The 25285-nt window shown below is 49.4% G+C and overlaps 1 protein-coding gene across 1 annotated transcript in view; it reads left to right on the top strand.

Annotated features, from left to right (window-relative positions):
* The first annotated feature begins 8455 nt into the window (after positions 1–8455).
* LOC139831546 (uncharacterized) overlaps positions 8456–25285 on the top strand; it is a 112128-nt gene continuing 95298 nt past the window's right edge. Inside the window, exon 1 of the mRNA XM_071820841.1 lies at positions 8456–8475. Coding sequence (XP_071676942.1) covers positions 8456–8475 — 20 coding nt within the window. The remainder of the gene's footprint in view (positions 8476–25285) is intronic.

Genomic DNA, 25285 nt, shown 5'->3' with positions numbered 1-25285 from the left:
GTAGTTGGAACATAGGAGTTCAAAATGTCCTATTTACTTTCTCAAGTAAAGTAGAGTTTTTTCTCATTTGTAAAATAAACAAGTGAAAAACAAGAAATGGTATAGGTACCATTAACAAGCTTTTTGTTAAAACAAAGCAAAATAGAAAGTAATGTTTTTAGAAATCAGTACTTGCTAGAAATGGTATGAAAAACAAAACCCATTACAGTTCTTTATTTTCTTTGAAGAAATATCGTGAAAAGAGTTTAATAAAACTAGAAGTAGTTTTGTGATTAAAACTAGAGAAGGAGAAACAATAGGGTTTTTGAGAAAGGAAACTTACTTAGGGAGGAGTGTTCTCAAGAGTAGATGGTGGCTACAAAATGTACCCATCATTCCCACTCTTGGTTTTATGAAGATTTAACTTGAATAAAACAAGAGGTGAAAGTGAAGGAAGTGATCTTGGGGTTAAACATTGGATAGGGTACGAGATCAAGTGATTATAAGAGTTGCAAGTGGAGGATGTGACATGTAAGACGTGGAAGTTGCAGAGGGTGTTGCACAGATGAGATCCATGCATTTAGGTCAACTAACAGTGGTGATTGTTAGATATCAACTACCAAAAATTGGAATCCTTGAAGCGTGACAAAACAGGTTGTTGACTTGGCCTAAAAATCAACCAGGATGAGTGGGTATAAGAGAAGGATGTAGCAAGGGGTAGATGATACCAAGTTTTGAATTAAGGATGATTTGAGCTAGATTATCACAAAGAGGAATATCAAGATGGTACACTCAAGTTGCCATCAGGAGAAGGGTTTGATGTAGTAAGAAGGAAAATAATTCTTCCTAAGCCACACATGTGTTTTATTTAGTGATTTGCTTGTTTAACCACTAGAGGTGTTGTTCTTAAAGGTAGCTCAAAACAAAACTCAACAAGCAAATCAAGACAATTCATCTACCAACAGATCAAGGCAATTCATCTTAATTAGTCTATAGAAAAAGTTTTTGTTCCCCCTAATTTTTGCATTATGGACAAATAAACAAGGTTGCAAAAGTTGGGGTGTTACACAATTGCCAACATCGCCAACAATCGAAGCCAACACTCAAGGTCTTCGCACTCTCATAGCTCAAGGTCACGAGCTCCTACATCGTCGCATCATGATTCCAATCAAGACCCACGCCACCATAATGTGGATGCTCAAGTGCTTCAACAACAAGCTCAAGAAGCGGAGCAAGCAAGACTTCGACTTGTCCAAGAACGTCTACGCCTTGAAGAAGAACGCCTTCAACAAGAGAATCTCCATGCTCAATTCCAAGAGGAACAACAACGTCTTCGTCATGATCAAGATCTCCTTCATGCACGTGAGCAAGAACGGCGCCGCCAAGAGCAAGACACACGTCATCATCAAGGGCAACCTCGCCCATCACAAGTGGCCAATGCTCAAAGGCACCACCATAATGCCGAACAAGAAGTGAACCAAGACCGCCGCATAATCAATGTTGATCAACCTCCTCGTGATAGGGCACCACGCCGTCAAGGTGAAGACAACCGTCGTCATCATGATGATCGCCCTCATGGTAGAAGACCACCTCATCAAGCACGAGATGTTGAGATGGAGGAAGACTCAAGTCATCACCAAGCATCAAGTGAAGAAAGTGTGAGGCCTCATCAACGCCAAAACAATGATGATCAAGACGAAGGTCATGGAAGACCACCTCCTCCTCAACAACAAAGAAACAACAATGAAGATGCTCAAGGGCCACAACCTCAACCTCAACAACGTAAAGATCATGGTGAAGCAAGACCACCTCCTCGACGCAATGACCGCAATGAGGAAGAAATCTTTGGGAAGCTCAAATTCACCATGCCCAAGTTCCAAGGAGAGGAAGATCCCGACGCATACTTGTCTTGGGTCCTCAAGGTTGATAAGATATTCCGCATCCACAACTTCTCCGAAGCAAAGAAAGTTGCCATGGCATCACTTGAGTTTGAAGGATATGCAAATGTTTGGTGGGAAGAGGTAAACAAGAAGCGTGAGAAGGAAGACTTAGCACCCATTGACACATGGGAAGAGATGCAAGAAGTCATGCACACCCGCTTTGTACCAACTCACCACAAGCGTGACCTCTTCAACAAGCTCACTCAACTCAAGCAAAGCTACAAGTCCGTTGAGGAATATTACAAGGAGATGCACATGACAATGATGAGTGCAAATGTGGATGAGCGAGAAGAGCAAACTATGGCAAGATTCTTGAATGGACTAAACATCCCCGTCAAGAGGATAGTGGAATTCTTGCCTTACAAAAACATGGTTGAGCTACTCCACCAAGCAACAAGGGCCGAGCGCCAAGTGCGAGAAGACCTAGCAAGTGCAAAGACAAAGACCTTCTTCGCCGCAAGAAATGCCATGAATGCCTCCTCAAGCATCAAGAACACAAGTGCACTTGCCTCCAAGGATCCTCCAAAGCAAGCAAGAAGTGCCATCAAAACAACAAGCTTCAAGCCGGAGCAATCAACCATGTCCTCGAAAGCTTCCACCGGATCTAGTAACATCACTTGCTTCAAGTGTGGTGCTCAAGGACATAAATCCTTTGTATGCAAGAACACAAGAGTTATGATCACTCGAGATGATGGAGATGTGGAGTAATTGAGTGAAGGTGAATATGAAGCCTTGGTACAAGCCGCAACCTCTCATGAAGATGATGACTTGGAAGACCAAGAGCAAGTCCTATGTGTGCATGATGCAAGCCCTTCTATTGTGGTGACCAAAGTGTTGACAACCCATACACTTCCCAATGAAGACCAAAGGTGCAATATCTTCCAAACAAGAGCCGGAATCAATGGCAAGTCAATAAAGGTTATCATCGATGGAGGGAGTTGCCACAATCTTGCAAGCACCGAACTATGCACCAAGCTCAACCTCCCGCTCCGAAAACACCCCCATCCCTACCATGTGCAATGGCTAAGCGACAATGGAAATGTGAAGATCCAACACACCGTCACGATATCCTTCAAGATTGGCGCCTCTGAAGACACCGTTGATTGTGACGTCGTGCCTATGACGGTGTGCCACATGTTACTTGGTCGCCCTTGGCAATATGACAAGAAAGCCAACCATGATGGCTACACAAATGCCTATAGCTTCAAGGTCAACGACAAGACCTACATCCTACGCCCAATGACTCCTAGCCAAGTAATTGCGGACAATGCAAAGGCTCTAGCGAGGGCTAAGGAAGCCACCATCACTAGTGAGTTGAGAGGTGAGAGAGTGATCCACCAAAAAGAGAGTGAGCGCCACAAACCATATGTGAGTGAGATGAAGAGTGTCCTCCTAGCTACCAAGAGTGAGATGAGAGAAGTGCACCACAACCCATCCACCACCCTACACTACGTGCTCATTTGCAAGGGCCCCTCGGCGGAGACTAACGACTTAACCAACATTCCTTCGTCTTTGTTGTCTATTTTGAAGGAATTCCAAGACGTCTTCCCCGACGAGCTACCTCATGGACTACCACCGCTTCGGGGCATCGAGCACCGCATCGACCTCATACCCGGCGCCGCCCTTCCAAACCGAGCCGCCTACCGCACCAACCCCGAAGACACAAAGGAGATTCAACGCCAAATACAAGACCTCCTCGCCAAAGGGTACGTTCGCGAAAGCCTTAGCCCTTGCGCCGTTCCCGTGATTCTTGTGCCTAAACCGGATGAGACGCAACGGATGTGTATGGATTGTCGCCCCATCAATGCCATTACCGTCCGTTATCGCCATCCCATTCCGCGTTTAGACGACATGCTTGATGAATTGAGTGGTGCCACCATTTTCTCTAAGATTGATTTGCGTAGTGGCTACCACCAAATTCGCATGGCAATTGGTGATGAATGGAAGACGGCATTCAAGACCAAGCTTGGTCTATATGAATGGCTTGTCATGCCATTTGGTCTTTCTAATGCTCCTTCGACTTTCATGCGTCTTATGAATCACATTTTGAGACCACTCATTGGCAAGAGCGTGGTTGTTTACTTTGATGACATTCTCGTCTATAGCAAAAATCTCGAGGACCATGTTCACCATGTGAGAGAAGTCTTATGCATACTACGCCACGAGAAGCTCTATGCCAACCTCCCAAAATGCACCTTTGCTCAAAACAAATTGGTTTTTCTTGGTTTTGTGGTTTCCGCCAACGGGATTGAAGTTGATTCTTCCAAAGTTGAGGCCATCCACAATTGGCCCACTCCCACAAATGTTGGTCAAGTTCGGAGTTTTCATGGACTCGCCGGTTTCTACCGCCGCTTTGTGAAAGATTTTAGCACCATCGCTTGCCCTTTAAATGAGCTTACTAAAAAGAATGTTCCGTTTGTTTGGGGCAAAGCACAACAAAACGCTTTTGATGAATTGAAAAAGAGACTCACCGAGGCACCCCTACTAGTTCTTCCCGATTTCTCAAAAACATTTGAGATAGAATGTGATGCGAGTGGCCTTGGCATAGGCGGTGTCCTCATGCAAAATGGAAAACCCGTGGCATACTATAGCGAGAAGTTGGATGGCGCACGCCTCAACTATCCTATATATGACAAGGAACTTTATGCTTTGGTTCGTGTTCTTGAAGTTTGGCAACATTATCTTTGGCCAAAAGAGTTCATCGTTCACTCCGACCATGAATCTTTGAAGTATTTGAAAAGTCAACACACTTTGAACAAAAGACATGCAAAATGGGTTGAGTTCATTGAGTCCTTTCCATATGAAATCAAATACAAGAAGGGCAAGGACAATGTCGTTGCGGATGCCCTCTCCCGCAAATTCACCCTTTTACTCACTCCTTTGGATTTCCATGTGTTGGGTCTTGATGAAATCAAAGAACAATATGCCTCCGATACTTTCTTTGGCCCAATTTTTGCAAAGTGTTCCATTGAAAAGGGCATCGATGATTTCTATTTGCACCAAGGATTCTTGTTTAAGGGCAACAAACTTTGTGTCCCAATGTCCTGGCTTCGCCTTTTGCTCTTACAAGAATCGCATGGTGGTGGTCTCATGGGTCACTTTGGACGTGACAAGACGCTCTCTATGCTCTCCACCCATTACTATTGGCCACGAATGAAGCGCGATGTGGAGCGCCTATGCAACCGTTGCACGACATGTTTACAAGCTAAGTCCACCTCCAACTCTTATGGTCTTTATACACCGTTGCCTATTCCTTATGCTCCTTGGTCGGATATAAGCATGGACTTTGTACTAGGATTACCTCGAACTAAATATGGTCATGATTCAATCTTTGTGGTAGTTGATAGATTCTCAAAAATGGCTCACTTTATACCATGCTCCCGAACGGATGATGCTTCACACATTGCCTCCTTGTTTTTTAGGGAAATTATGAGACTCCACGGTGTACCAAGAAGCATTGTCTCCGACCGAGATGTCAAGTTCATGAGCTATCTTTGGAAGACACTAATGGCCAAGTTCAACGTCAAGCTTTTGTTCTCATCATCCTCGCACCCCCAAACCGATGGGCAAACCGAAGTGGTGAACCGAAGCCTCTCCACGCTACTACGAGTCCTTGTCAAGAAGAATTTGAAAGCATGGGAAGATTGCATCCCACATGCGGAGTTTGCCTACAACCGCGCCAAGCACTCTACAACATCGAGAAGCCCATTCATGGTCGTCTACGGGTTTGAACCACCTACGGCGATCGACCTCCTTCCTCTTCTGCTACATGAGCAAGTGAACATGGACATCGACAAGCGAGCACAATACATGAAGAAACTCCATGAAGACACAAGGGCAACGATCGAGCAACAAGTTCTCCGTCAAGCCACAAGAATAAACTTGAAGAAAAAAGCACGGATCTTAATGAAGGCGACCTAGTGTGGATAAACCTTCGCAAGGACCGCTTCCCTCAAGAAAGAAACTCCAAGCTCAAGCCCCGAGGTGATGGTCCCTTCAAGGTCCTCAAGCGCATCAACGACAACGCCTACGTCATCGACATACCAACATCCAAGTACTTGGTGAGCAACACGTTCAATGTGTCCGACCTCTCACCATACCATGGAGATGAGGAGAACATCGAGTCGAGGACGACTCTTTCCCAAGGGGGGGGGGAGATGATGTAGCCCCACCCAAGGTCGACACTACATCAAGACTGACAAGCCCTCCTCGTGGTCCAATGACACGAGCTCGAGCCCAAGCACTACGCCAAGAGGTGAATTCGCTCCTCTCTACCTATGACTTTGACACCCCCTTGGATGGCATGCTACTTCATGCAAATACCCTATGTTCAATCAGGTACATCGACCAAGACACAAGCCATGGAGACCAAGACGTTGGAGAGAGAGCTGGAAACGATGAAGATGGAGCTACAGCGCCCAGTCCGGAACTTCCGCCCCCCAGGACCGGAACTTCCGGCCAGATTCCCCCAAGAAGCCCCCAAGATGCCCTCCAAGCGCGGAAAAGCATCGGACCGGAACTTCCGCCCCGAGGGACCGGAACTTCCGCCCAGTCGGAACTTCCGCCCAAGTTCCGCCCAAGTTCCGAAATTACGTGAAAACAACACTGGATGTTACTGCAAGGAAATGGACGACTTTCGGAACTTGGCCGGAACTTCCGGCCGGGCCGGAACTTCCGGCCCCCAGGACCGGAACTTCCGCCCAAGATGACCGGAACTTCCGCCACCGCGAACTTCAGCATAGCACTACTTTTCAGCGTGTAACTCAACTCTTCGCCCCCCACCTATAAATAGCCTAGTTGGCTCAGATCTGAGATTGGACTTGATTTGAAAGAAAACCTGAGCTTAGCTCACCCTTGTGGGAACCCTACCTAGATCTATGATCTTGTATCCCCACCCGGGCTCCTTATCAACTCGTGAAGATCTCTTTGGCGACTTCTACCGTTGTTTGATCTTTTGCTTGCACTTCTACCTATTTGGTCTTTTGCTTGCACTTCTATCAAACCTTCCGGTCTTTTCGCCCTTCTAGATCTCCCGAGCTTTGATTTGTCGATCTCTTTGCGGGACTTCTACCGGAAGGTCTTTTCCTGCAATCTCTATCGAGTTGGTGTTTCGAGCCAACGAGGGAAAACTCGAATTGTGTGCGTGTGTGTGTTGTATCCCCGCGTTTCCCCCACGTGTTCATCGCGTTCATCCACCTACCCCCACGAATCACTTCAAATCCGTGAAGATCTGGCACATCCCTGGGCTTAGCCCATATCAAAGGGTGCTCAATGTCACACTAACGCAAGAAGAGATCGAAGCTAGGTTGCATAGAGTAGAAACACCAAGATTCGCACGAGGTCTCTCTTCTCTATCTCTCTTGCTTGCTTAAAAGCTTTTCACTCTTTTTGTATCGGTGGCACTTTGCACTTTGCTTTTCTCTTTTTTTTTTCACTCAACACTATGCTCTTACTCTTTTGCTTGCCACTCACGAGCTCCACTTATGAGCTTTACTCACACAACGCACACCCTCACGGTCGGGACCTCGTGCGATGTTTCGCAACACTCGAAAAGCTTCGCTCGTGGGATAGATCGCAAAAAGAAGAAGGCTACAAGGGAACTGCAAGTTATACCTGCGATGGTGGAGATGATGGTGGTGGTGATGGTCGGCGGTGGTGTTAGTCGATGTCGAAGACGGGAGCCCGGTCGGTGGGCCGTTCTGACCGGAGCTGGCGCCGGCTTGTCCGGTTTGGGGGTCGGTCGACCGGGCCTGGGGCCGGCTGTCCGGTTGGCGGCCAGTTGGCCGGGTTCTGCGCCGGATGGTCCGGTCTGTGGGCCGGTTGACCGGTTTCGCAATCGGGTTTCACGATTCTCTCTCTTGTTCTTCCCCAAAGCAACACCAAAAGATCAAATCGTCGGGAAACGATGGAATTGGAGGTTAAAAGTTGGGGGAATAGTAGATCAAGCACAAAGACACCAAATCCACGGATAAAAACCACTCAAAACTCAACCAAATCACAGATCGGTCTAAAGGCAATTTGGGCTATTTTTTGAAAAAATTTCTAGAAACGAAATCGGGTGGGTGGAGGGTCAAAATCGCGGTAACCAAAGGCTGCTGATACCATATGATGTGATCTGAGATCTAGGGTTTGGCCCGATCTCGCGATTTGACCCAACATCCAAGGGGAAAAGGTGGGAGAGCGGGAGGAACACGATGAACACCGGTACTCACGCACGCACACCAACCAAATACACCCGATACTTACCCTCGTGGCTCGATGGACCACGCCAATAGAATCTCTAAGGAAGAGGCACGCGGCAGAATTCCCGGAGAGAGATTGGTGTTGGAGAAAGGGGATTGGTGAGGGAGAGAGAGTGCCTTGCACTAGAATCTCACTCAACAATTCACAAATCAACAACAAGAGTGCCTTGATTACAGAGGGATGCTTATCCAAGATGGATGCTAACCCTAGGGAGACTAAGCTCAAAGTTGGTTTAAGCTCAAAATTATGTCTAACCCATAAGGGAGGGGTCCTGGGTACTTATATAGGCATACATGGCCAGCAAGGCGAAAGGGTAAATAACTTAGGCGGGTTGGTGGGGCGTTCTCGACGAATCCGGTCTGGGGCCGGTCAGACCGGGCTGGGGACCGGGTGGCCCGGTGGTGGGGCCGGTCGACCGGTCGCCAACCGGAAACTTCGCAGATTTCCGTCCGGTTGGTCTCCGGTACGAGCTTGTGGGAAATCCGGTTAGCGACCGGTTGACCGGGCCTGGGACCGGGTGGTCCGGTCTGGGATCCGGTCTGACCGGGTTCTGGACCGGCCGGCGTCTTCTCTTCCTTCGAGCGCTTCGAGTGACATCGGGTCCAGCTTCGTGCCCATCTTCAAGTCCCGTTGTTCCTCTCCTTCCCTTGGCCATGGTGCGTCCTCCCCTCCGTGGTCTTGATGCTCCTTGTACCTAATGACACAAAGCACATCGGCATGAGGTAGCATTCCATCCAAAGGCGTACCGAGATCAAGGGTGGTGAGGAGCGAGTTCACCTTATCATGTAGAGCTTTAACTCGAGCCCTTGTCATTGGTCCACTTGGGGGACTTGTTGGTCTTGGTGAGGAGGTGTCCGAAGGCCACCCCGCATCAAATCCATTGCAAATGCCAAACATGAAATGAGAAATCCAAAGGAGAGCAACTTTTGGTGTAACATGTGGCACAAGGTGCATAAGGTGTCTCTCACATGTATGACATGATCCTTGAGGTTCTCGGAGTGTATGATAATATCATCAATACATACAACAACCATTGTGCCAACAAGATCTTTCAAGATATGTTGCATAAGAAGCAAAAGAGGTGACGAGGAATTGGACCAAACCAGAAGCTCGACAAGAAATGTCGGAAACACACGATGGCGAAGGCGTTGGGAAACATACCCTTTGGTTTGAATCCCGCGGGTTTGGTGATGGAGGTTGTCCTTGGTGGGGTAGCTCTTGATGGCACGTGTCGTCAACTCATGCTCCGTGGCGGTGGATGTTGTCGTTCGGGTACCTATACACACAATGGAGAAAACAAAAAGCGTGTGTGCATGGTAGATGAATACATCATCCATCATGATGTTCCATGTCTTGTGCACATCACCATTAGTGTCAAGCAAGATAGTATGAAATGCATGGTGATGGTGCATATGGCAAGAAGGTGCATTCATGGCATGTGGTAACTTATGATCATCAAAAATTGAGAAGGCTATGGAGGCCATCTCATGGACAATGAAATAAGCATTCTTGCATACCAAGCATAAGAAAGAGCTATTATTCACAATCTTGGATGCAAGGACCATGGAATAGTGCAAACATTTTGGGCAAAGCATGTTTAACATGTTATCATTGTTGTCGACAACCCTATGGAAAGAGCAAGTGTTCATCAAGGGTGTCACAACACAAGCATTAGCATCATCATTTTCATTGCAAGCAATACATGGTAAAGAGCAATTGTTCGACATATTGCAAGCAATAGGAGAGAAAGTGAAACTCTCATAGCATGGCATGACCATATTGTCACAAGCAAGTAATTCCACATGATCAACAATGTTATCAAGCAAAGCATCACGTGGGAAAGACAAATTGTTCAACAAGTTGCATGCAATGGGATTTATATTGAAACACTCATAGCATGGCATGATCATATTGTCACAAGCAAGCATACCCACATTATCAACAATGTTATCAAGCAAAGCATCACATGGAGGAATGAACGAAGCATGTGGCATAGCAATTGTATCCTCAAGATCATGCATGCACTCATAAGTCATCATGTCCACTAGTGGGATCATGGCATCATCAATACCCATATAGGTACCTTTGTAGTCCGACTCATTTGAGGTAGGTGTTGTGGAAGTGGTAGGATCCATGTGGTCGACATCTTTGACTTCTTGTAAGCATGGTGTGATATCATCATCTTCATGCACCATGTACATCTTCTCCATGATCGGGAACTCGTCCTCCATGGAACCTAGTGCAACATAAGAAGACATAAACGAGGGAGAGGTTAATGTGTTAGCAAATGCGATATCCTCCATGGACCTACCATCTACCTCTCTCAACTCACTTTGTGTGTCACTCATGTCCTCCAAATGGAAGCACTCAAATTCACATATGGGGTGGAAGTCACTCAAATCACTATCACTCTCGCTCAAGTGGGCTAAGTGGCTCTCATGCTCACATGGGGTTGGTACCAACTCATCAATCAAGCATGTAGGAGTAGGTTCGACTTGCTTATCTCCATGCGCCTCTGTGGTTGAAGGGAACTTCCCATGCTCAACCATCTCAACTCCATGCGCCTCCTTGGTTGAAGGGATCATCCCATGCTCAACCTTCTCAACTCCATCGCCTCCCATGTTGACACCATTTGATGGCGCTATGGTGTTGTTGAGAGCTAGGCTCGAATCAACGTCACTCTTGTCGATTTCCTTGCACCATTCTTTGAACACGATTGTATCTTGAAGTGTCATGTTGGCGAATTGGGCATCCAATTGGGCGAAGTAGAGCTTGTGGGCTTGTGGTGTGTTGCACTCCCATGTCATGTGCTTGTTGGATGTGCACACATCACAATGGAGATTGGGGCATTCCCAAAGATGATTACCGTCTTGTGTGCAACGAAAGCATTGGGAGCTACGTGGTCTTGGAGGACGAACCATTGTCATGTTGGCATAAAGATGGGTAGATCGTCCTTCATCTTGAAGTGTAGACTCCACGGTCTTCATCTTGGGGCTTGAGCTTCTTGTAGGTGCCATTGTGGTGGTGGCGGTAGGAGGGGGAGGCACCATGATAGGTGGTTCCTCTTTATGTGCACTTGCCACCATCTTCCTTGTTGATGTAGCGTCTTGTCTCGCACCATTGGAGATCTTCTCATGTGTAGGCGGTCTTGGAGATGCCATTTTGGTGGTGGAGCTAGGCTTTGTGGACACCATATGTTTGGTGTTGTTGACCTTTGTAGCCTTGGCCGCTTCATGTCGAGGCTCTCGTCTTCTTGCATCATCACCATGTCTTGGGGGGTGTCGTCGAAGATCCTTGGGAGGTGTTGGTTGATGGCGAACATGATGTGACTTGTGTCGGCGATGATCATGTGGTGACGCATGTCGATGGTGGTCATGAGGTGGTGATTGTCGATGACGATCATGAGGTGACGAGTGTCGATGGCGATCCTCAACATGCCTAGATGATGGTTCATGTAGTTTGGCACTTTGCTTGTGGCGCCTTCTTGAGCTCGGAGGAGAGTGTCGATGGCGATCATGGCGGGGACGCTCTTGTTGTTCCAAAGGACGAGCTCGATGTAGATGATCATGTGCGTAAGCACTCTCATGGTGGCGCCGTCTTGAAGGTCCGCAACCGTCATAAGTAGTTCCATTGGCCAAGGTGGGGAACTTGTAGGCACCGGTCTTGTGCAAGGTGGTGTCGAAGCTCGGTTCCGCCATGGTGTCGATGTCATAGTCGAGGTAGTGCTCGGTGCGGTGCTCCATCATGTTGTCGTGGTCGTAGTAGAGGTAGTGCTCGGTGCGGTGCGCCATCATGTTGTCGTGGTCGTAGTCGAGGTAGTGCTCGGTGCGGTGCTCCATCATGGTGTCGTAGTCGTAGTCGAGGTATTGCTCCACCATGTCGTCGATGTTGTAGTCGAGCTCGGAGTGGTGGTCCACCATGTTGTCCATGCTTGGCGAGTCATGGTCGTTGTAGAGACGCTCGATGTCGGTCATGTCGCCAATGCTTGCGGAGCCATTGTCGGTGTCGAGCTCCACATGGTCCTCCATATCCGCGGTGCTTGCGGAGCTATCACCCTCATCGTACTCCATGTCGTCCTCCGTAGGTTCATCCTCACTATCCATGTTAGTCTCTATGATTGGTGTATATATGGTGGAAGGAAAACTACCAAAAGTGTCAAAACTTGCAAACCAAAATCGGAAAGCTGTTTCAAGTCGGGGGACAACCGATATGTATGCACACACACAAAACAAAAACTCTATATGGTGTTAGGTATGGATGTGGAAAGCCAAATGGAAGAACCAAACGAAGAGTCTATTGTCAAAAGTGGGTAAGATCGAAAAGTCACAAGTCAAAGGTGGTGATCACAAAAGGCATACACAAGGTGGAACACACACGTGGGACAAAATAGGGTTAGCGCGACGGGAAAATGAGCACGAACAAAATTGGTCCTAACGAAGACTACTAGCTCGGTGTCACGCTAACGCAAGAGAGACCGTGGCTTGGTTGCAAAATTGAGAAGCAACAAGATTTGCGCAGTCGTAGTCGAGGTATTGCTCCACCATGTCGTCGATGTTGTAGTCGAGCTCGGAGTGGTGGTCCACCATGTTGTCCATGCTTGGCGAGTCATGGTCGGTGTAGAGATGCTCAATGTCGGTCATGTCGCCAATGCTTGCGGAGCCATTGTCGGTGTCGAGCTCCACATGGTCCTCCATATCCGCGGTGCTTGCGGAGCTATCACCCTCATCGTACTCCATGTCGTCCTCCGTAGGTTCATCCTCACTATCCATGTTAGTCTCTATGATTGGTGTATATATGGTGGAAGGAAAACTACCAAAAGTGTCAAAACTTGCAAACCAAAATCGGAAAGGTGTTTCAAGTCGGGGGACAACCGATATGTATTCACACACACAAAACAAAAACTCTATATGGTGTTAGGTATGGATGTGGAAAGCCAAATGGAAGAACCAAACGAAGAGTCTATTGTCAAAAGTGGGTAAGATCCAAAAGTCACAAGTCAAAGGTGGTGATCACAAAAGGCATACACAAGGTGGAACACACACGTGGGACAAAATAGGGTTAGCGCGACGGGAAAATGAGCACGAACAAAATTGGTCCTAACAAAGACTACTAGCTCGGTGTCACGCTAACGCAAGAGAGACCGTGGCTTGGTTGCAAGAGCATCTCCACTCGTTTGCCCTCCCCACGCCCAACCTCCGCCCAACCTCCGAAAATCGCAGTTTCCTACGCAGTAAGAGCATCTCCACTCGTTTGCCCTCCCCACGCCAAAATCCGGGGAAATTTACGTCCGGATTGGACGTAAATTTGGCGTAGGGAGGAGTTGTTTCCCAGCCGCGTCCTCAGGCGAAAGCGACGATGTAAATTTGAAAAACTTAAACTTGACAAACTACAGCTAAAAACGGGCGATTTTAGACTAAATTTAATGATATTTACTATATAGAGGGCGAAGTTCATACATAGAGGCCGAATTCGACTATATTTCGAATTCGGCTAGGGGAATACAACTTAAATTATAAAACACGGCGTTCTACATGCCTAAATGGCGGTAGAACACCGTGTAGTCACCGCCGTCGTCGCCATCGTCGTCCGAGCCGTCGTCGAACTGCGGCGGCGCGGCCTGGCTGCTGCCCTGGCCGGCGTCTCCCCACCGAGGCGGCGATGGCTTGTACCATTCGTCGTCCGAGGCTTCAAGGTCGACGACGGGGACGACGACGCCGGATGGAGGTGTTGCAGGCCGGCGGAAGCGAGCGAAGTCGTCGGTGGCGGTTGGAGCGGCGGCGCGGGCGGCGAGCTGGTGCGCGGCGTCTAGGTCCATCAGCCGCCGCTGCTGCTCCGCCTCCTCGCGCTCCCAGTCGCGCCTCGACCACTCCAGGGCGGCGTCCTCGGGGAGGGCGTTGTCGGCGGGCACCAGGTCGTTGAGCGACCTGGCGATCGCCTCCGCAACGGCCGCTTCCTCCGCGAGCTTTGCCTCCTCCTCAGCGAGCTTGTTTGCGGCGGCGTTGGCGGCGGCAGCGACGTCCTCCTGCGCCGGCTTCCTCTTCCGCCCACGCTGCGGGGAGGAGGGCTCGCGGATGACGAGGGCGCCGCTGCGCCCTCTGGTCGGCGGTGGTGGAGACGCCGGCTCCTTCTTGACACGCGCCGGCGTCGACGGAGACGTCGCCTCCCTTTTCACCGGCGCCAAGGACGGCCTCGGCGCCGATCCGGAAGACGACGAGCTGGCAGCCATGCGCCGTGGCTGCCAGACGTTCCCCCGGCTTCGGCTCGCCGACGCCCTCGATGCAGGGGGCATCGTGAGCACCGGGAAGTTTCCGCCCTCGATGTGCTCGAGGACGTTCGCCAGCGTCCTATCCGGCGCGGTCCACCACCGTCGTCGTCCCGCGGCGTTGTTGCGCGCAGGCGGAGGCGGCGGGCCGTCGTAGGCCGCCAGCTCCCGCTCCCACCGCCGGAGGAAGTATGAGTTCCACCGCGTGTAGTTCTCGGGGTGGTGGCGCGGGTCGGCACGCTCCTCGTCCGTCATCATGAGCCGCGCCTCCTCGATGGCGGCGTCGAGGGCGTCGCCCCGAGGCGGCGGCGGGATTGGTACGCCGCCACGGCTTAGCCGCCACCCGCCGCCGGGAGGCCTCGTGTCCGGCGGGCAGGGGTACCCCGCCTGGTGGAGGAGGTGCCCCTCCCACTGGCGGAGCGACCGGCGGGGGAAGCCATTGGAGGCTGCGCCGTCGTCATCGGAGAACGTCATCTTCGTTGGAGGTGGACGGTGAGTGGAGGGAGAATGGAGGAAGAGTGGAGCAGGGGCGTCGCGGCGAGCGGAGTGGCCTTAAATAGGCGCGGCGGGCGCGGCGAGCGCCGGCGATTAATGCCGCGTGGAAGACGATGCGTGCGCAGATGACGATGCGACGGCATTAACTCGCCGCGTGGAAGCAACGCGGCCGGCGAATGCTGACCGGCGGCAGGCTTTTACAGCGTGCGGAAGATGATGCGATGAGGACGACGACCGGTGTCTCTCGCCGACAAGTTGGTGCCACCAGACGCGCGGGAAGTTTCCTCGCCGTTTCGCGCGCTTTTGTTTCGTCCGGAGTCCCCGAGAGCCCCCCGGGGGGCCGGGGATGGCGTGGGATCGCCGGATCAATTTAGGCCCAAATCCGGACGAAATCGAGGAACCGGGGGCGCGACTGGGCCGAATTTCGCCGTCCGGATGGAAAAAACGTCGTTCGGGGGCCTAGTCGGGGAGACGAGTGGAGATGCTCTAACGTTTCTACTTCGTTTCACGCAATTCCGGAACAAGACCGGAAGTAGCCCGGAAGTTCCGCCCGTGCAAATTTTCTGACCCAAATTTCAGCAACTTTTGACCCCAACTTTGACCCAACTTTTGACAATTTTCCGGAGCCCGTTTGACCTCAAATTTTGACCATAATTCCACCATCTTGACTCCAAATTTTGACAATTTTCCCGAGTCCATTTGACTCCTCTTTTTTGCCCCAAATTTTGAAAACTTTCCGGAGCCCGTTTGACTCCAAACTTTAACAACATCCTCCAACTACTCCACATAGTCCACGTCTAATTTTGGACAATTTTTGGAACCCAACTTTTGACCGCTCGTTTTGACCCAACTTTTCGGGCATTGACTTAATTTGCCCGGTTTTCGAATTGGAGTGCATTGGTTGTCTATTCCGCTTCCGCGCCTACACCAACACCGCGACGACACCTTTGGCACCCCGGATTCCGGCGCAACTTCGACACCATCATCGACACCACCTCGATCATCGCAAGTTCGTGTGCTTGACACCGCCTAACATCAATAGGTCTAACTTGTCCCACCCCTTGTAGCCCCGTTTCTTTCTTTGTGTACCTATCCCATTGAGAGTGGCTTTCCGAGTGTTGCTGATGAGGACATCCCTACCTCACTACTACCTCCGTCATTACCAATTGAAGATGAACCTGCTGTGAAGCTCAAATCCAATGAAGTTCGGATTGGACCAATTACAAGGGCTCGTGCGAAGCTACTTAAACAACAGGTGAACTTGTTTCTAAACGATACTTTGATTGATGAGAACTTGTTCCCACCAAGTGTTGGCATAATCTTCAAACTCGAGGGAGGCCATGGCTACTTTCTTGGCACCGGAGTAGTTGTGGATCCGGAAGATCTTGTCAACCTTGAGTGCCCATGAGAGGTAGGCCTCGGCATCGTCTTCACCCTTGAACTTGGGCATGTTGAACTTGAGCTTCCCATACATATTCTCTTCATCTTCCAAGTATCGGCGGCAAGGACAGATGCCTTCATCCCTTGCGGCTTGAGGTGGTAGAGGAGGTCTTCCACGGCCAACCATAGCATTGGGTTGGCGGTGGAGATGAATACTAGCTTCACTTGGCACGTTGATGATGTTGTTGCGGGTCTTGCCGAGGTTGTTGGCGTTGTCCAATGATGGCCCTCTCATCTTGATCATGTTGTGGTTGTCCTTGGCCCCTTTGGTCATGGCGAGGATGATTGCGGAGATCACGCCTTGGTGGATCTTGATGACCTTGGTCTTGAGCATCCACATGGGATTGACAATGAGGTGCCGGGTCCATGTTGTGGAGGACGTTGTCGTGGGGTTGGTCGTCATGCCCATGGTGGGCATGGCGAACCGCTTGATGACGATCTTGGTGAAGAGCTTGTTCTTGTTGAGGACGTTCATGAGGACGAGCATGGCGATGGAACTCTCCGCGCCTTGAGTTTGAGCGAGAATCTTCATGACGAGCGTGCGGTCGACGAGAGCGATGATGATCTCCATGCCTTGAGTCGGAGCTTGAGGACGAATGGTGATCATGAGAGTAGTCATCGTGTGAGGAGGTTGATGACGATGAGGAAGTAGAGCGATGTCGATGTCGGCGACCCAAGTTGGTGATGGCGCGCTCGAGGCTATCCATGCGCCTCTCCATGTTCGCATCATTGGCCGTCACTTGATGATGCAAGTTGTCCGTAGCTTCACGAAGAAGATTCATATCTTGGTTCACTTGGCCGAAGTTGTGAGCCACTTCTTCATATTGTTCGTCGATGCGAGTCTCGAACAAGGTAAGTTGCTCCTTGAACTCTTGGCGTTGCACCCATAGATTGTGTTGGGTGGCCAACCTCTCGGAGGTGCGTAGGACTTCATCTTCCTTTCCTTGGTCTCCGTGCCTATCCATGATAACAAGACAAGAACTATGTGGTGGATGTTTGTGGAAGGAGACTACCTCGCACTCTTACCGAGGTAAGATAGTATTGAGGCAATCAACCAAGCCAAAAGTAAGACCAAGTGTATCGGGTACACACACAAAGGAACACGCAAAAGCTAGCAAATATGGTGTTAGGTGTGGATGGTGGAAAGCCAAAAGACGAAATCCAAAATCGAGTATGTTGTTAAAAGTGGGTAAGGTCCAAAAATCAAGTGTCAAAGTGGCGATCACTATAAACACGGAAAAATGTGGACCTCACACACGAGATGAGCGGGATTAGTGCAACCAAGGAACGAGCGGAAAAAGGAAAAACTCCTAAAGAAGGGTGCTCAATGTCACACTAACGCAAGAAGAGGTCTGGTGAGGGCTAAGCCCAGGGATGTGCCCGATCTTCACGGATTTGAAGGGATACGTGGGGGTAGGTGGATGAACGCGATGAACACGTGGGGGAATCGTGGGGATACAACACACACACGCACACAATTCGAGTTTTCCCTCGTTGGCTCGAAACACCAACTCGATAGAGATTGCAGGAAAAGACCTTCCGGTAGAAGTCCCGCAAAGAGATCGACAAATCAAAGCTCGGGAGATCTAGAAGGGCGAAAAGACCGGAAGGTTTGATAGAAGTGCAAGCAAAAGACCAAATAGGTAGAAGTGCAAGCAAAAGATCAAACAAACGGTAGAAGTCGCCAAAGAGATCTTCACGAGTTGATAAGGAGCCCGGGTGGGGATACAAGATCATAGATCTAGGTAGGGTTCCCACAAGGGTGAGCTAAGCTCAGGTTTTCTTTCACATCAAGTCTAATCTCAGATCTGAGCCAACTAGGCTATTTATAGTAGGGGCGAAGGGGTAAGTTACACGCTGAAAAGTATTGCTGTGCTGAAGTTCGAGGTGGCGGAAGTTCTGGCCGTCTTGGGCGGAAGTTTCGGTCAGGGGCGGAAGTTCCGGTCCTGGGAGCCGGAAGTTCCGGCCCGGCCGGAAGTTTCGGCCAAGTTCCGGTCAAGTTCTGAAATTGGCCCGTTTCCTTGCAGTAACATCCAGGGGCATTTTGTCGGAAGTTCCGAGTGGGCGGAAGTTCCGGTCCCTCGGGGCGGAAGTTCCGGCTGGCTCCACTTCTCTGGGCGCTGGACGGCATCTTGGCAGCATCTGGGAGGAATCTGGCCGGAAGTTCAGGTCCTGGAGGGCGGAAGTTCCGGCCTGGGCGCTGTAGCTCCATCTTCATCATTTCCAGCTCTCTCTCCATTGTCTTGGACTCCATGGCTTGTGTCTTGACCGATGTACCTGATTGAACATAGGGTATTTGCATGAAGTAGCAAGCCATCCAAGGGGGTGTCAAAGGCATAGGTAGAGAGGAGCGAATTCACCTCTTGGCGTAGTGCTTGGGCTCTAGCTCGTGTCATTGGACCACGAGGAGGGCTTGTCGGTCTTGATGTAGTGTCGACCTTGGGTGGGGCTACATCATCTCCCCCCCCCTTGGGAAAGAGTCGTCCTCGACTCGATGTTCTCCTCATCTCCATGGTATGGTGAGAGGTCGGACACATTGAACGTGTTGCTCACCAAGTACTTGGATGTTGGTATGTCGACGACATAGGCGTTGTCGTTGATGCGCTTGAGGACCTTGAAGGGACCATCACCTCGGGGATTGAGCTTGGATGATGAGGACATCCCATCTATTGATACAACCGCTGTACCTACAGCCACACAAATACAAGGACCAATCACTCGAGCTCGTGCCAAACAACTTAACTATCAGGTACTTTCGTTTCTTGGAACTATTCCTCATATACATGAGAATATGATGCTGCCTAAATCAGATATGTTTGTTACTCTTAGGAATGATGGACCTAGCATGGATGAGGAGGACAAGCATTGGAGCATGATCACACATGGAGGAGATGGCAGCAAGCACTTGAGGATTGAAGATGACGCCACAAGTGGAGATTTCAGAACTTTGAAGCCACCAGAAGAAGAGATGAAGACATGGACGAAATATAGAGTTCTCCACTTCATAATTTCGTCCATAGCATAATATGGTGCTGCGTCACCTTTAGTTTTGGGCCAGGCCCATGTCATTTTCGCAGGAATTAAGTCAGCCACTTTTTAGAGTCCGTATTGAAGGGGGAAAGGCCTTCTAGGGTTTGGTTCGGCCACCATATGATAAGGGCTAAGCCCAGGGATGTGCCCGATCTTCACGGATTTGAAGGGATACGTGGGGGTAGGTGGATGAACGCGATGAACACGTGGGGGAATCGCGGGGATACAACACACACAAGCACACAATTCGAGTTTTCCCTCGTTGGCTCGAAACACCAACTCGATAGAGGTTGCAGGAAAAGACCTTCCGGTAGAAGTCCCGCAAAGAGATCGACAAATCGAAGCTCGGGAGATCTAGAAGGGCGAAAAGACCGGAAGGTTTGATAGAAGTGCAAGCAAAAGACCAAATAGGTAGAAGTGCAAGCAAAAGATCAAACAAACGATAGAAGTCGCCAAAGAGATCTTCACGAGTCGATAAGGAGCCCGGGTGGGGATACAAGATCATAGATCTAGGTAGGGTTCCCACAAGGGTGAGCCGTGCTCAGGTTTAATTTCACATCAAGTCTAATCTCAGATCTGAGCCAACTAGCCTATTTATAGGTGGGGGCGAAGGGATAAGTTACATGCTGAAAAGTGCTGTTGTGCTGAAGTTCGGTAGGGCGGAAGTTCCGGCCGTCTTGGGCGGAAGTTCCGGTCATGGGCGGAAGTTCCGGTCTTGATGTGGTCTAAGACCCCGATTGTGGCCCGATCTCGCGAATGACCCAAGAATCAAAGGGGGGAAGAGGGGGAGAGGCGGAAGAACACGAAGAACACGAAGAACACACGAAGATCCACGCACACCAACCCGATACAATCGATGCTTACCCTCACGGCTCGATGGACCGTGCCAATAGAATCCGCCCGGAAGAGACTCGAGGTAGAATTCCGAGAGGAGAGACCGGTGAGGAGGACGAATCAAGGAGTGGGAGAGAGAGTGGATCCACTAGAATCTCTCACTACCAAATTCATACATCCACAAGGGTGGCCTTGATTACAGAGGGATGATACCCAAGGGAGACTAAGCTCAAAGTTAGGTTTGAGTTCTAAACAAGTCTAAGGGGTAAAAGGGATGTCCAGGGTGCTTATATAGCGGTACAAGGCGACACGGGCCGAAAAGGTACAAAGGAAAACGTTTCGGGCCGAAAAGGCGTCTTTAGTCGTGCAGGCCGGTCAGGAGGCCGGTTGGACCGGACCTGGGACCGGGCAGTCCGGTCGGTGACCGGATCCTGGACCGGCCAGAATCGGCGAGGTTCTGGAGCCCCGGGATGGCGTCCGGATGGCACCGGTTGGTGGCCCGGTTGTGGACCGGGTGGCCCGGTCAGGCGGCCGGTCGACCGGATTCTGGGCCGGGTGGCCCGGTCAGGAGGCCGGTCAGACCGGATTCTGGACTGGTCGCTCATCGTCTCTTCCTTGCGTTCTTGGGGCGACTTCGGGTCCAACTCCGTGTACATCTTCTCGATCAGCTGTTCTTCTCCTTCCCTTGACCATGGCGTATCATCCTCTCCATGGTCTTGATGCTCCACGTACCTAATGACACAAAGGGTTTCGGCATGAGGTAGCATTCCATCCAATGGGGTATCTAGGTCGAGGGAAGTGAGGAGCGAGTTCACCTTGTCGTGTAGAGCTTTAACTCGAGCCCTTGTCATTGGTCCGCTTGGGGGGCTTGTTGGTCTTGGTGAGGAGGTGTCCGAAGGCCACCCCGCATCAGGTCTGGTGGGCCGGAAGTTCCGGTCAGGCCGGAAGTTCCGGCCAAGTTCCGAAAATGGCCAATTTCCTTGCAGTAACATCCAGGGGCGTTTCGGCGCAATTTCGGAACTTGGGCGGAACTTGGGCGGAAGTTCCGAGTGGGCGGAAGTTCCGGCCTGATCCATTTCTCTGGGCTGGAAGGCATCTTGGCGGCATCTGGGCGGAAGTTCCGGTCCTTGGGGGCGGAAGTTCCGGTGGGGCGGAAGTTCCGGCCATCAGGGGCGGAAGTTCCGACCTGGAGCGTCCAACTCCTCTTTCTCCTTCTCTTCCATGCTTCTGTGACATCGGCCTTGCGTCCTCGGGTCTCCATGGCATCCTCTCTTCCCTCTGTACTTGTCGTCGAGTTCCTATCATCAAGACATGATGGTGTATGAAGTAGTATATCGTCCCAAATGGGCGATTCGAGGCACGCGTAAAGGAGAAGATTCACCTTGGCGTGCCGTCTTGGCGATGAAGCACATGATGCGGTGAAGACCGAAGGTCGCCCCGTATCATCTCCCCCCACTTGAAAAAGAGTCGTCCTCGACGATAGCTCTTCACAAACTTGTATAGGAGGTAGATGACAACCACGCTTGAATGTCTTGTCACTTGTCAAGAGCCCTATCAATAGCACAAGAGAAGCAAGAGAACACTCAAAGCATAGCCAATGTTCAACGGATTTAGCAAGGGGCCTTATGTAGAAGGAGGTCACCTTATCAAAGTGTCGGTGTGCTCTCATGGAGAGATCTTGTGTAGTCGAAGTGTGGGGTTGAACCCATTCGTTGACGCTCATCCACAAGTCACTTGTACCTTCACACAACAAAGACCAAGCAAAGTATATGTGTGCGTGATAGAGGAGCATATCATCAACGACATGTCCATTCATGTTCACAACACCGTTAGCACAACACAAATATATCAAGAATAAGGCATGTGCAAGGTCAATGTGGAAGAACTCCTTATGAACATCTTCCAAATATGGAAACACAAAAACTCCCAATTGTGAGACAACCGTGGTGTCCATCTCATGTAGAAAGTCATTTTCATTGTTGCTCTCAAGGCATCAGAAAGAGAAATTGTTCAACATCCTTGTAGCAACAATTAGAGAATTTGGCAAAAACACATACGAAAGAGTGTCCAAAATGTCATCAACATGTGTGCACACAACCCATTGGAAAGAGAAATTGGTCCTCCTATTTGGTGCACCACACAACATATCTTCCAACATGTTTATCAAAACAACATTTACGCAACCGTGTGTGCCAATAAACCAAATGAAATAGGAATTGGTCAACTTGTTTGAGGCAACACCAACGGTAAGAATCACATCGTCATGCTTGCCAAAGAACCATAAGAAAGAGAAATTGTTCGGTATGTTCAATGCAAAGCATGGGAAAGGTATTCGAGCCGGGTTCGATCTTGGACTAACTTGTATTATGATCTCAATCAAATACGAAGCATCAAGTCGTTTCTCCAAGAGGCATTTTGCAAAAATGGTGATCAAAAGAGTGTCGATGTATCCAAAATGTGGTAGGACAAAAATTTGTGCAAGTAAAAGTTTGCTTTGGAAGGTGTCAAAAATGTAGTGTGTAGCCTTGTCCCACACAAATGGAACCATCAAAAGGCAAGTATCGGCGGCAAAATTTGAGGCAAAATTGTTATGTGCAATGGCAAAGCTATGGAGACTTCTAGCTTGGGAACGTATGGTTGGCGTGAGCCGAGTATGGGTATCCTCAAGTGTCAAAGAATCCATTGCAATTGCCAAAGATGAAATGAGAAATCCAAAGGAGAGCAACTTTTGGTGTGACATGTGGCACAAGGTGCATAATGTGTCTCTCACATGTATGATATGATCCTTGAGATTCTCGTAGTGTATGATGATATCATCAATACATACAACAACCATTGTGCCAACAAGATCTTGCAAGATATGTTGCATAAGAAGCAAAAGAGGTGACGAGGAAGTGGACCAAACCGGAAGCTCGACAAGAAAAAATGGAAACACACGATGGCGAAGGCGTTGGGAAACATACCCTTTGGTTTGAATCCCGCGGGTTTGGTGATGGAGTTTGTCCTTGGTGGGGTAGCACTCGATGGCACGTGTCGTCAACTCATGCTCCGTGGCGGTGGATGTTGTCGTTCGGGTACCTATACACACAATGGAGAAAACAAAAAGCGTGTGTGCATGGTAGATGAATACATCATCCATCATGATATTCCATGTCTTGTGCACATCACCATTAGTGTCAAGCAAGATAGTATGAAATGCATGGTGATGGTGCATATGGCAAGAAGGTGCATTCATGGCATGTGGTAACTTATGATTATCAAAAATTGAGAAGGCTATGGGGGCCATCTCATGGACAATGAAATAAGAATTCTTGCATACCAAGCATAAGAAAGAGTCATTATTCACAATCTTGGATGCAAGGAACATGGAATAGTGCAAACATTTTGGGCAAAGCATGTTTAACATGTTATCATTGTTGTCGACAACCCTATGGAAAGAGCAAGTGTTCATCAAGGGTGTCACAACACAAGCATTAGCATCATCATTTTCATTGCAAGCAATACATGGTAAAGAGCAATTGTTCGACATATTGCAAGCAATAGGAGAGAAAGTGAAACTCTCATAGCATGGCATGACCATATTGTCACAAGCAAGTAATTCCACATGATCAACAATGTTATCAAGCAAAGCATCACATGGGAAAGACAAATTGTTTACCAAGTTGCATGCAATGGGATTTATATTGAAACACTCATAGCATGGCATGATCATATTGTCACAAGCAAGCATACCCACATGATCAACAATGTTATCAAGCAAAGCATCACATGGAGGAATGAACGAAGCATGTGGCATAGCAATTGTATCCTCAAGATCATGCATGCACTCATAAGTCATCATGTCCACTAGTGGGATCATGGCATCATCAACACCCATATAGGTACCTTTGTAGTCCGACTCATTTGAGGTAGGTGTTGTGGAAGTGGTAGGATCCATGTGGTCGACATCTTTGACTTCTTGTAAGCATGGTGTGGTATCATCATCTTCATGCACCATGTACATCTTCTCCATGATCGGGAACTCGTCCTCCATGGAACCTATTGCAACATAAGAAGACACAAACGAAGGAGAGGTTAATGTGTTAGCAAATGCGATGTCCTCCGTGGACCTATCATCTACCTCTCGCAACTCACTTTGCGTATCACTCATGTCCTCCAAATGGAAGCACTCATACTCACATATGGGGTGGGAGTCACTCAACTCACTATCACTCTCACTCAAGTGGGCTAAGTGGCTCACATGCTCACATGGGATTAGTACCATCTCATCATTCAAGCATATAGGAGTAGGCTCGATTTTGTCATCTCCACACGCCTCCGTGGTTGAAGGGAACTTCCCATGCTCAACCATCTCAACTCCATGCGCCTCCGTGGGTGAAGGCAGAATCCCATGCTCACTATTCTCAACTCCATGCGCCTCCATAGGTGAAGGGAGAATCCCATGCTCACCATGCTCAACTCCATTCGCCTCCATTGGTGAAGGGATCATCCCATGCTCACCATTCTCAACTCCATCGCCTCCCATGTGGACACCATTTGATGGCGCTATGGTGTTGTTAAGAGCTAGGCTCGAATCAACGTCACTCTTGTCTTGGCCTTCTCGTGCTCCATCTTGAAGTGTGGGCTTCATAGTCGTAATCTTGTCCATTTCCTTGCACCATTCTTTGAACACGATGGTATCTTGAAGTGTCATGTTGGCGAATTGGGCATCCAATTGGGCGAAGTAGAGCTTGTGGGCTTTAGGTGTGTTGCACTCCCATGTCATGTGCTTGTTGGATGTGCACACATCACAATGGAGATTGGGGCATTCCCAAAGATGATGACCGTCTTGTGTTCAACGAAAGCATTGGGAGCTACGTGGTCTTGGTGGACAAATCATTGTCATGTTGGCATAAAGTTGTGTAGACCGTCCTTCATCTTGAAGTGTAGACTCCATGGTCTTCATCTTGGGGCTTGAGCTTCTTGTAAGCGCCATTGTGGTGGTGGCGGTAGGAGGTGGAAGCACCAAGATAGGTGGTTCCTCTTTATGTGCCCTTGCCACCATCTTCCTTGTTGATGTAGC

Source organism: Lolium perenne, chromosome 5 (genome assembly GCF_019359855.2).
Source record: "Lolium perenne isolate Kyuss_39 chromosome 5, Kyuss_2.0, whole genome shotgun sequence".
In the NCBI taxonomy this organism is placed as follows: domain Eukaryota; kingdom Viridiplantae; phylum Streptophyta; class Magnoliopsida; order Poales; family Poaceae; genus Lolium; species Lolium perenne.
Note: the sequence above shows the minus strand (reverse complement) of the source record. Positions and strands in the feature narration are given on the sequence as shown.